The sequence below is a fragment of the Poecilia reticulata genome, chromosome 6 (genome assembly GCF_904066995.2).
Source record: "Poecilia reticulata chromosome 6, P_reticulata-male-v2, whole genome shotgun sequence".
In the NCBI taxonomy this organism is placed as follows: domain Eukaryota; kingdom Metazoa; phylum Chordata; class Actinopteri; order Cyprinodontiformes; family Poeciliidae; genus Poecilia; species Poecilia reticulata.
Window position 1 is genome coordinate 6,743,718 of NC_088835.1, and position 12,613 is coordinate 6,756,330.

Here is a 12,613-nt window from a genome sequence, read left to right on the forward strand (position 1 = left end):
ATATTTTGATGGATACAGATGAGATTCAGATCACCTGTTCCAATATATTTTCGAAATGCAGGTAACCTAAAATATAATGACCTGATAAATATTTGAAAGCGGTGACAGCGGCAGATGTTTTGGTGGTGTGTCTTTGCTAGCCCTGCACATCTAGAGAGTGGGAAAGTGTAAAAAATCACATCTCTCTTTTCTGTTGGCTCTCATCTGGACTTTGACTGGGCCAGTCTAACGTTAGAATATGCTTTAATCTGAACCGTTGTGGCTCTGGTTCTGTGTTCACATTTGTTAGTAGATTGACGTCCAGCCCTTCTAAAGCTAAACTTTTTTTTTTTTTTTTTTAAGATTGTTCTGAGTTTAGCTTTGCGTGTAGACCCAAAAGTTCAAACTTTATTTATTTTTTGTTAAACATGTTCGGTGTGTTTCCAGTACAGCTTGTGGCCAACTTTAAACAGGGCTTCTTGTTTGTGTTCCCCCCCCCCAATCAACGACTTCTTGCCACTCTTCCTGAAAAGCCAGAGTTGGGACTTTAATGACTAATAGTTGTCCTGTTGGACAGATTCTCTGACTCTGAGCTGTGGATGTCTGCAGCTCCCCCAGAGTTACCACGGGCCTCTGCTTGCTCAGCTTGTCGGTCTACAGGTGTGACCTCGTCTCGGTAGGTCCAATTGCAGGTTTTGTCTCAAACCTGCTATTGGATCTGCTGGATTTTATTTAAGGGTATCGAAGTGAATGGGAATAAATTACTGCCATGCAAGATTTTTAGTTCCATGTGCGGAAGTGGCACAGATCGGATTTTTGGGGAGTGAAACGATTGGAATTGGGCTGTTCAGATTTCGGTGGAAAAAGCCGTGTATGGGTCACATTTGTCTGCCTTGAACTGGCCGATTCAAGTCCAGACTGCAACTCGATTGGAATGTTGTGGGTATGATGGTAAACAATAGTTCTTCAAGAAAGAGCAGACCAAAATCCCTCTAGAACAGGAGTGGGCAATCCCAGTACTTGAGGGCTAGTGTCCTGCAACTCTTAGATGCCTCTCTGGTCCAACACACTTCATCAAGTATCTGAATCACCTCCTAAGTGTAGTCAGATTCTCGAGGCTCCTGTCAATGACCTCATTATTTGACTCAGGTGTGTTGAAGTAGAGACGCATTGAAATGTTGCAGGTCACCGGTCCCTGACACCTGGAGTGGCCCTGTTTTGCTGTTATCTTGGTCTGAAATTAGTTGTTTAATCTGAAAAATGGAAGCGTGACAACAAAACAAAACCAGAATCAGGGTGTTTCTGTCAGTCGACACACTTAAGACCTTCGAGAAAAGAGAAGTGGTGTCTCGGGTCGTCCAGTCTAAAGATGCCGTAGTTTTAAGCTCCTTAGCTCCCGCCTCTCCTCATGTTCCTCCTGCTGCTCCGCTGTGCTGTCATCTTCCTCCTCTCTCTGTCCTCTGCCTCTCCTCCCTCAGAGCCCTCAGATGAACTCGCTGAGCTGGCGCTGCAAGGGTTTGACTCTGTCGCCTTGGACAGGTCCTTCTCCTATCACCTGCACCACTGCCCCTACCACCTGCACCTCCTCAGGACCCAGCTGACGTGCGGCCTAGAGCTCTCCGACTGTCTCCACGGTCAGCCCCTGTAGCCCGCGCGCTTTCCCCCCACCCTTCCCCCCAACCCTTCCCCCCCCACGCCCGTCTTGCGCCTTCGGACCGGTATAGGCGAAAGATGGCTGCCGTCGATGCCCTCTGAGCTTTGCATCAGCTGAAGCCTCCTGCGTTGGTTGTCGTGGCTTGGTTTCCTGCCTGTTGTTGTCTCTGGTTTTTCTAGTGGTGGGTCTGTTTCATGACTACAGTGTTAAAAACGCTTGCATGCTGACCGAGGAAGACAGCATCGTCTTCCTCTCTGTATTTAGCTGACAAAATTTAGAATCATTTACAGAGTAGAAAATTTAATTAATAAGTGGGTCTGAAACTATTAATTGCGATTAATCTGTGATTGAAATAATCGTCAACTAATTTAGTAATCAATTAATCGTTAACTTAAAAAAAAAAGGCCATTTGAAAGAAAAAAACACTCAGACCTGTATTTAGGTAAAAACTAAGAAAAGCTTCTACATTTTTGCATTTAAAATGAAAACATCCTTCTATGTCTGTAAGTATGTTCTTTGCTAAACTCGTCAGGTGACATAGTTTTACCAGGTTCAAATCCTATAAGATATCTTAGCATCTTTTGCTATCCAGTTATTAATCGATTAATCGACAGAATAATCAACAGATCAGCCCCACACAGCATTAAGTCCAGCAGAAAAGATTGAGCTTTTAGATATATTTTAGCTGCAGATGCGTCCTTTGCTACAAATGACCGAGCGTTTATTAAAGGAATGCTATGTTCTTGCATTTTAGGCAATAAAATGTTTGTATTTTAAAAAATAATTAAATTTTTTTTCCCATCTTTTGATGCATTTCTAATATTGTATAAGAAAATCTTAAGTGGTTAAATTAAATATCTGCAGAATGCGCCACTTTTGTTGTATGATTAATCAACAGGAAAAAAATCGATTAATAAAATAGTCGTTAGTCACAGCCGTGATAAATATGATTAAAACTGAATGGAAATAAAAGTATCGATTCACATTATCCATATCAGAGATTCACAATGTCAAAACCTTCTGTAAAAATACCATGAAAATCAATTCTACACAGAAATAGATGACATGTCCTTTTTTTGTACTCTTCCCAGAGCAGCAAAAGTAAGATAACATTTTAATTACACAGTTTAGGATATACGTGAATGTGATGTATTATCTATTATCTTAACGTCTGGATTAAAAAAACATAAGCAAAAATTTTAAATAAACTCATAATATGGATATTAGTTTTCAGGTAGCAGAGATGTTAAGCATCACTTTTATCATAAAGACAATGATCTAAAGATAATGATACTAAAAGGAGAATCAGGCCCCCTCTTGGTTTAGTTTCAGGCTTGTGGGAGTGGATGTGAGAAGAGACATTTTTTCTTCAGCACCGATGTGTTTTCAGAGAGCATCGTCTGGTATTAATGGCACCAATTAGGCCTTTTAAAGAGCAAGAGCGCGGCTCGGTGTCGGTACACCGCCGCTCTCCCAGGAGACTTCACGGCCAGGTGGCCCACGTTGGAGTGGATCATCAGCTTCTGTCATTTTCTGCTCTTTATCTGGTGCTTCTGTGTGAATCTTTTATGCAGCTGGTCTTACTGTATTGTGTCAGTGGAAGAAAATTATTGACCTTCTTTATTAGATACTAGAGTAGAACAGAAATGACTCTTATTTCCCCTCAGTGTGACAGCAGCAAAGTGGCAGGCAGGCCAAAGCATTCAGATTCACAAAAAGGTAAAAATATGAAAAACAAAGTAGGGATAAGAGCCTGTGCATAATAATAGTAAAAACAACATAATTTGGATTCAAAGAAATGTGCAACTGAGTAGGTTGATTTAAAAATGTGCATGTTAAGGCTGGGCGATATGGAGTTAAAGTTTTATCGCGATATTTTACGATACTTTTGTAATATTGATAAAACCTACTTCTTACATGTTTTAAGGTCATTTTATGACTGACTCTCACAGCAATTAAAGCCTCACAAACATAAATAATGTATTGAAAAACATTCGTATTTGTTATACACTTCTTTAGGACTCTAGCTACATAAAGATGTGTGATTTCTATCATTAAACTGAACACAGTAACTGTATTTACAAATTTATTGGTATTTAATGATGCTTTTATTAAACAGTGGAGAAAATAGTAAAACTATGAATCCTGACAAAACAGTTTTGGGATTATTTTAAACGGCATTAATGGAATTTATCATGACGGTGATAAATCAACATTTATCACGATAAACGATACGATAAATACCCACACTTGCGCATGTATGTTTCTACATTAAAAAAATAGACTATTCACAGAAAATACTGGAATATAAGGTTATAGAGCTTGTGGAGGAAGGATCTGCTATAACGGCTTCTTTGTGCCCCTAAGATGCAGGAGTCTGTCCCTGAATGAACTCTGAACTGTATCAGATATCGGTGATAAAGAAAAGAGATCCACTGGCTTGCTAAGTACCTGTGAGGACTGGGCAATATGACTTAAAAATATCTGATTTATTTTTATTATTACCAAATTCAATTTAAATTTATTCTTTACCCTCATTTTTCTTTAAAAAATTACAAATGACTTTTATTTCAGTAATTTCTTCTGAGTCAAAATAGAAGCTTGTCAAACAAGATGGCGGTTCTCGGGTGGGTTAACGTCACTCTGGAAACCCAACAAGTGGATTGGTGGGATGGAAAAAATGTCTACATTTTTCCAAAAAATGAAATCTTCAAAAACAGAAAATCCGATTAATCACTTAAATCGATTTATTGCCCAGGCCTAGGACAGGCTTCTATAGTGAAGAGCTACCATCAGGAAGTGAAGCACAATCCTTTGGTTTTGGTCAGGGTTCGGATAATCTGGGTCAGCTGACCCACATGGAGAGCAGAACCAAAATGACTTAATATGCGAGATGTGAGACCGAAACATTTTTAGGATTTATTTTTATTGGCATGATTCATGGAAATGCTTAAAAATTAAGAGTGAATTTGAAGAACCTGGGTGCTTTTGTTTTTGGAAATGAAATGGGGTAAAACCTGTCAGATTGACCTAAAGCCTTTGAGAAGTGATGCTTTTTTTGTTTGTATTTTGCTAAAAGGCTGCCAGTTGAGGCGTGATTCCCCCCGAGAATCGGTAAATTTAACCAGGTTTACTGATCCTGCTCCAGAGGTTCAGAGGTGGAAGCGCTCCGTCTTAGTGCCTGGATGCTGTGTTGGGTTACAGCAGGGTCACATTTCATTCTTTTTTCTCTTCCTGTTTTCTTGGGTTGGGCATTTTGTACCTGTGATGTTGGTTCTTTTTAAAGGTGGGTATAAAGAGGAAGCTCCTCCTGTCTGGGACAGACTTGCTGGTTTTACTGGAAGTCATGACTACATTTAATTTTTCGTTGTAGTTTCAGTCAAGTCCTAACCAGCGTTTGTTTTTATTTTACAATTAACTTGTGTTCAACCGACAAGGTGCAGGATTCACTGTAAAATAGTTAAACTCTCCACTGGATGATCGCTACTTCCTCACTTCTCGGTTCCTTTAAATCCTAAATAAATCCAACTTTTTAAGTACATTTTAAACTCTGACATTTCCTATTTCTCTTCCTTCAAATTCAAAAGGTCTGTTGTTCATAACCGTGACTACAACTTTAAGGTTTAAAAAAAAAAAATCATAGTCGCCTTCATAAAATAAGTTTTTGTTTTGTTTTTTTTTTTTTGCCAAAAATTATTTTTGCAATAAAAATCACCACCTCTTAATTGCCAAAAGACGATTATTTAAGCCATTATTTTAGGAAGGTGACGGGTGTTACTAATGCCATATCTTCACTTTCAAAGTACCTTCAAACTCCCGTGTCATGTACTGTAATCATTGTGTTGCCATGGTTACGGAGTACGCAACACGTTCCTGCGTACACACGACTCAACGTTCCCCTTGACGTTCGCCGATTAACCGGTGAGAAAACTCACGGGTGTTTTTATAACGTGGCTCTGATTAACTGAGACTCATGTTGTTGTGCTGCCACATCTAACCGACCCAAAAAGGCCGTCTCGTCTTTTCTCGTCTCGTCTTTTCTCGTCTCGTCTCGTCTTTTCTCGTCTCAACTCGTCTCGTCTCGTCTCGTCTCGCTGTAGCTCGGTTGTTTTGTTTTTGGTTTGGCATGGAGTGATCTAGCAGCTGCCTGAGGAAGAACCAATAAGCTCAGAGTTGGTTATTTTCCCCTCTCCTCTCCCAACACCCAGTGATCTGGTACAGTAAAGCGTCTCTCTCTTTCTGTCTCTCTCCTCTTTAAACCGCAGGATTCGAAGGCTGCTCTATGGTGCCCTCTATCTACCCGCTGGAGACGCTGCACAACTCTCTCTCTCTGAAGCAGGTGGAGGAGTTCCTCAGCAAAGTGTGTGAGAGCAGCGGGGAGGCCCAGGCCAAAGCCATGAAAGGTGGGTCTTATGGGAGCTCAACACTCACTGATGTTGATGTTTGGAGAAAATTCAGCACTTATACAACTTTATAATATGTCTGACTTTAGAAAAGGCGTCAAAAACATAAACATTTTATAATTATGTGATTGAGCTGCTGTTGTCTGGACTTGATTATGATGATGATTGTTCATAGCAGGTAACTTTGTTTTATTTTTCTTAGCGAAATGATTTAATAAAGTTTAGTTTATGTTTGATATGATGAGGAAAATAATAAGTAAAAATAGCTTTTTTTTGTTTGTTTTGAGCCAATGTAAACCTCGTTACAAAAAAGCAATAAATCAATTAATCGGGATAAAGTAAAATTCACCCGATGATTTCCATTCTGACGTTTAATATTTTTTGAAGAAATAATTTGTTTAGAGACTCTATTCCATTTTATTTATTTAAGGTTTTGATTGTGTGTTTTTATTTTAATTTCCATTTTATTTCCTGTTTTTTGTTGGGATTTTTTTGTGTGTGTTACTTGAACTATTCCGCCGCCAATGTAAAGTCTTCTTTACAGAATTACAGTTTATTAGTCTTTGAGGTGGTAAACTTGAATTATTGTGCCATTTTAAATATGTTACTTAAAAATTCTCTCAAAACGTTTTCAAATTACTGGAATAATTTATCGTCCAGTAAAGTGTTCCACTGTGACGGGTCTGTTCCTGTATGGATGTTTTTAAACCGTGGTGGATTGTGGGGCTTTGACACGACGCCGATGTTTAAATATGATCAGCTAGTCTTCAAAACATGCCTGAAACGTTACGCATGAAGACCAAACTGCTAATTATCTACGTTGATGTCGTTCAAATGCAACATGCGTTAACAATTGGGGTCGTTTTTTCAGAGGCTTGAACTAAAAACACATTCAACTTTAACCTCCTTGGTTCCTTCCTCCTTTTCTGTCCCTCTACTTCAGACTGTCCTCTCTGGTTTTACTTCACTCAGCGCACAGTTCAGACAAGAGCTGTTGGCTTTTAAAAATAAAGTACATTTACAAAGCTTCATGATATTTAAATTTATTTCAAACTCAATATAAAGTGCACAAACATAGGCTGTGTAGTAAATGTGCCAAACTTTTGTTTCAGCTCCAGCTTTATCCTCAGTAAACGGCTTTACTTGTTATGGAGTCTCATTCGATCCACGTCTCTCCACTCTGACTACAGTTTGCCGTAATGCGGTCGGATTTGAGTTTACGTCCAGGGAAAAGCAGAACTTGAGCCTGATGTTTCTGTTTCTTCTGCAGCACTTTCTGGTTTGTTTGACTCTCAAAGTCAGACGTCTCTCTACAGCCCTCAGCAGCCTCTGTCCTCCTCCGGATCGGAGGCGTCGCTCCGTCCGCCGGGTCAGCCTCTGTGGCGTAAGTCTAACAGCATGGTGGTTTTTATAATGTCACACAAGAAGTTGACTCCTTTCGCATCCCTGGTGATGGGTATCTGCCAGGTGGAGTTTTTAGAGAAGCTCCACTCTAAAGTAAATACGCAACACAAAGTCGGACATGATCATAAAGTGCAAGGAAATTTGATTTTTTATTTATTTCTTTTTTTGTTTGGTTAAAAAACATAAAGTCAACAAATCAAGTGTCGCAAACTCCATCCAGAGGTCTCCTAAATGTTAAAAACAGCATCATGAAGACCAGCGGCGCAAAGGGTTAGCACAGCACTAGGCGTGTGGGTGCCGTGCTAAAAGGGGCGCCAAAATAGAGGCAGAAAAATAATTGGCGTTTCAGTCTTTTTCTATAGTTACCAGCTGTTTGAGTGTACAAACAGCAAACATAAATATCTGAGACACAAACTCTCCTCTCTGAAGCAAAATCAGCAGGAACGTTGCTGCTAAATAGCACTTGGTAGAAACAACAGAACAGTTTCAACAACCCAGTTCATCCCTCTTAGCTGTGACTCGATTTGTTTTTCTTTTCTTCTCCTATGAAGCCTCCGCATGCTTCCTGTTGGTTTTGATGCCACACTGTTGATTTGTATAGTACCTGTTGATTTATATAGTGTAGTATAGTACAAAGCTATAAGACTTTTCTGCTTACTCACTTCTTCTCCTATCAGTCTCTGCTCGTATCTTTCAGAAAAGTCTTTTTTTTTTCTCTCTCTCCTTTTGTTCCCGGGCCTAAATAATGACAGTGAGTAACATTTTTAACCACATTTGACATTAGAACCAAATCATTTTAGAACCTGGTGAAGATAATTTCTAAAACTTGATGGTGTGTTTATCGGTTGGTTGTTGCATAAAATCACCACATTAGATCAGATACCCGTTTTTGTTTTTCTTTTTAAATATTTTATGCACATTTCTGTACATGTTGTGGCTTTCATCTTCCTTTTTTTTTTTTTTTTTTTTTGTTTTCCTGAGCAGTCGGCAGCATCCCGTCCAGCGCCGTGTCCAGTGCGGGCCCTTCGTCCCCAACCACCGACAGCTCTGGCCTCGGCCTCAACTTCAGCTTCAGCGAGTAGCTCTGCCTCTCTGAGCGACCAGAGAACCTCGGCGCCGCTGAGCAGGCTGTGCGAAGGACGTGTCAGAGTTTTCTCTCAGAAGCAGCTCTGTTCCCAGCCCTGCTCCAGAACGCACTCAGACTTTGACACGGACTGGAGCCGTTGTTCTCTGAACCGTCCTTCGGTTTGGTGACACATTTCCACTGAGGAACGCTCTGAGCATCTCACACCAGCTTTCACACACACATGTGCCTTTCATACGTTTTTCAGTGCCGTCGCATCAAGTGCCTGCTTACTTTTTTTTTTTATTCCAAATTTACCAAATATGTCGAGCTAAAAAGCTTTAAACATTTTTTTTTTCTGCTGATTGTGCCGTCATTAACATTTACCCCAGAAGCCGACTGTGGAAGGAACCTCCTGCTGTGTGGATTTCCCCAGACTGGCATCTTACACCTCCATCAGTTTATGCCTGAACTAGAAAAAGCCTGTTTGCTACTGGAGTTTTAGACCTCTGTCCTTCCAATCATGGCTTCGTTTTTATTTATTTGTTCTTTTTAACGAAGGTCCAAATGATGAGATTTCAAATTGAAAGCCAATCAGAGGTTATTGTGTGAACTCATGACGTCAGATCACAGTGATAAATTGTATTTTTGTCCTCTGTGGGATTAGTAGTTTCTTCATATTGACCAAAAAAGTGTAGGTTTAGATTTTTAACGTTATTTTGTTCTTTTTTCAGACACAGATTTCCTCTGTAATATTCACACCACTCTGATTGTGTTATTCACTTGTGTGTATGTGCCGTTTATTAGAAGCAAACACATTGGAAATGTGCCTCTTTTTTTATATATAAAATCACGTCAGGTAATCAGAAAACAATGCAGTGTTGGAATTGAAGAAACCACTAGATTAGGGCTAATCTGACATCAGAATTAGGATTAGTTCGCTTGCTGTATGCTGCCTCGATCTGCTGTCCTGCCCAATCAAAGTCACGTTTTAATAATGTAAATTATTTTTGGAGCTCATTTCTAACTGCGCTCAGGTAAAGAACTGATCCAAATAAGTTTTGTCGGCGTTATGCTGACATAAGGGTCAGTGAGCTGAGGGCTTCAAGCTTTGGAAGGTACTTCATATTGTTCTACTGTGTCACGATTAACGAGGAAATCATGAATTATGCTTTATGTTCTGCACAGCTATCAGCTATTAAACTATAATGAGGTCTCCTGTGGCCTTCGCTCACTTTCTCTGGCTTCTCATTAGTCGTTAAACGGACAAGTTTTCTCCTGTTATATGACGTAGCGTAGCGCTTAGCTGGGTAAAGAAAGATGGCTGCTTTTTCCTCACGATAATACAGAAGAGGATTAGGGCCACCGAGAGAAAAAAAAACAAGAATTCTGTCTTTAAAGTCAGAATTCTGTCTTTAATCTCAGAATTCTGTCTTTAATCTCTGAATTCTGACTTTAATCTCAGATTTCTGACTTTAATGTCAGAATTCTGACTTTAAAGTCAGAATTCTTTTTTTCTTTTTTCGGTGGCCCTAATCCTCTTCCGTATGATAACAATAAATTTGGTTATTTTGGAAATGAAGATATTTCCAGAGTTGAAGAACCACCCATCCCTTTTATTTTACGCCACGGGAACTCTGTTTAGGAGTTAGCAAAGCTATCAGTAGCATCTCTGATAACCAGCTGATATTAACTTTTTATGGCCTTACTCTTCAAAGAGCAGAACAGTTAAGTGTATTATATTTTGTACAATCACTAGTACTATAAACTGCTGTGCCTAACAGAAGGGCCATGTCCAATAAACTGGCTAAATCCATCTTATTCAGTGCATCTTATTTTCTGTTTATTATAGGAAAATGTGTCAGACTTGCACATGGAGGAGGGAGAACATGTAGCCTAAAGTTAGAGACGCTAATATACTTTGCTCCAAAACCATCCAATCCAAAGTTTAATTTAAGATGAATTTAAAGCATCTGAATTTATCTGTTTTACTCTGACCAAAGTCTCCTTACTTTACACTTTAATGTCCCTCCCTTTTTCTCGGAGAGCTCTGCTTCAGCCTGTTAAAGCTTAGACAGAAACACACGCAGTAGAAACGCTTTAAGTTATAAGATCTGTCTCTGTTTAAGCTGAAAATGAAATGACCCCCAAAACTTTGACAAATCTGCTGTAGCGTCACATTGTTTTTTGTTTCTTTTTAATGACTTGTTAGATGTGCTTGTTTTTGCCCAAACGTGGGCTTTATAGCTGAATTGTTTACTCAATTGTTTAATATCAGCCAAAGAGATTATGTGTTTGATTTGCTTCAGAGAAGCAGAGTGGAGCTGTAAACGTCTGTTAAAGTGTTGAGGTCAGGCTGGTGATGCTGGACAGATGAAAAGTGTTGATGTTAGAATAAAAAATGATGTCAAATTGAACCTGCTGTTTGTGTCCTGCCAAATGTTAACGACCCTGTTACATTCTGGACTTTTCACATTGTGATTAATGGGCCAGAGTCCAGACACGACAACCTTTTATTGCTCCTCCACAAACAGTTACAGCTCCTTTTCTCCATCCTTCATCCCCCATTCCTGCAATATTCTTGTTTCAGTTTTACTTCAATCTTCCCCTCCTGTGTTTGCTTCACCTCAGATTATATTCCTCCTTTTTACCCTTTTCTCTCCATCATCCATCCCTTGTTTTGGTTCACCTTACTCTCTGCCGTCAACCATTTCTGGCTTCAATACTTCTCCTAGTTTCACTCCCACTTGTCTCCCTTTTGTTTGTCTTTCTTTACCAACTATATCCACTGTTGTCATCCCACCTGATAACCACAGTCTCCTCTCTCTCTCTCTGACATATCGACAGAAATGAAAGCTCATCACCTCCATCTATAAACCCTTTGAAAACTTCTTCCAGCTGACCCCACCATCCACCACGATATCTGAATCCCAATATCTTGCGTCTGGAAACTGGGCTGTCTTGATTGAAGACCAGCTGACCTTTAAAGATCATGTTGCCTCCGTCTCTCGTTTGTGCCGCTTTGCATCGTTAAACACGAGAAAAGAATCAGGCCTCGCTACACATGACACGCCACCCAGCCATCTGCGCTCATCTCCCACCTTGACTGCTCCAACGCTCCACTAGCCGGTCTCCAAATCTGTACTGTGAAAATATTTAGACAGTACAGACGTCTTCAATCAGCCTAAAAGGGTACGATGTTTATGAAGCTCCACTGGCCACCTGTAGCTGTCTGCGTCAGATTCAAGTCTTCGATGTTAGCCTTCAAAGACTTGCGACTCGGTCACTCCAGTCATAAACGGATTGTCGACTAGCGGTGCCTTCACCATCCTCAAGTGTAGTTCAGACTCTTGACAATGTATCTACCAGAAGCGAGGCATTCCTCTCCGTCGTCTTCAAGAAACTCTTGAAGACCCAGTTTGTCAAAACATCTCTTACTTTTAACAACCACTGAACTTACCTCTTTCTCTCCCCTCTCTTGCTAAACCCGTCAACTCGTCAAATTCAAGAATACTTTTGCTTTGTCTGGTGCTGTTGGCAATCTGATGAAAATACCAATGGTGTTTTTACCGCTCCTCAAGATTGAAGGCGCAGAACTCTCCCAGACATCTAGAGGAAAAGGATTCACAAATACTCTTAATACAAATGGAAATTAAATGTTGTAATCATATCATCCAAGTATCTTTGAAGAGTCACTGTGGATGGTGATGCTTTGGGTAGGAAGGATTTCCAGTGACAGTCCAGCAACAAATCTGAAGACGCCTCTGACTGAAGATGCTGCATGACAATCTGATGATTGTTGAAAGATCCTGACATTCCCAGGCAGCAGAAGTCATGATCTACCATGTCGAATATGGATATTTTACAACTTTATTATTGTAAAAGTATGAGAATAAAGTCACTTAAGAGAATAAAGCTGAATTCTACTGTATTATTTAGACTTTATTCTCAAAACGAACTTTATTGTTGTATTTTTTACGTTTCTAAGCGTGACCCTAATACTGTCATAATATTCCACAGTAACGTTTCCTGGATGGCAAAATGAGTTGTCAGCAAGCACTGCTAATCCACCTCTTTTGCTTTTGCCGTTCCTTTTTAAATCTCTGATTG

At 39.9% G+C, this 12,613-nt stretch overlaps 1 protein-coding gene across 18 annotated transcripts in view; it reads left to right on the plus strand.

Moving 5' to 3' along the window:
- ppip5k1b (diphosphoinositol pentakisphosphate kinase 1b) overlaps positions 1 to 10,920 on the plus strand; it is a 57,642-nt gene extending 46,722 nt beyond the window's left edge. For 9 of the 18 annotated variants that reach the window (XM_008410720.3, XM_081607759.1, XM_081607761.1 and 6 more), the window contains 4 exons: positions 1,458 to 1,613; positions 5,899 to 6,036; positions 7,307 to 7,420; positions 8,425 to 10,920. In XM_008410720.3, the coding sequence (XP_008408942.1) occupies positions 1,458 to 1,613; positions 5,899 to 6,036; positions 7,307 to 7,420; positions 8,425 to 8,522 (506 nt within the window). In that variant the 3' untranslated portion in view covers positions 8,523 to 10,920. The remainder of the gene's footprint in view (positions 1 to 1,457; positions 1,614 to 5,898; positions 6,037 to 7,306; positions 7,421 to 8,424) is intronic. The other 9 variants (XM_081607760.1, XM_081607762.1, XM_081607764.1 and 6 more) reach the window with 2 other exon arrangements.
- The last annotated feature ends 1,693 nt before the right edge of the window (positions 10,921 to 12,613 follow it).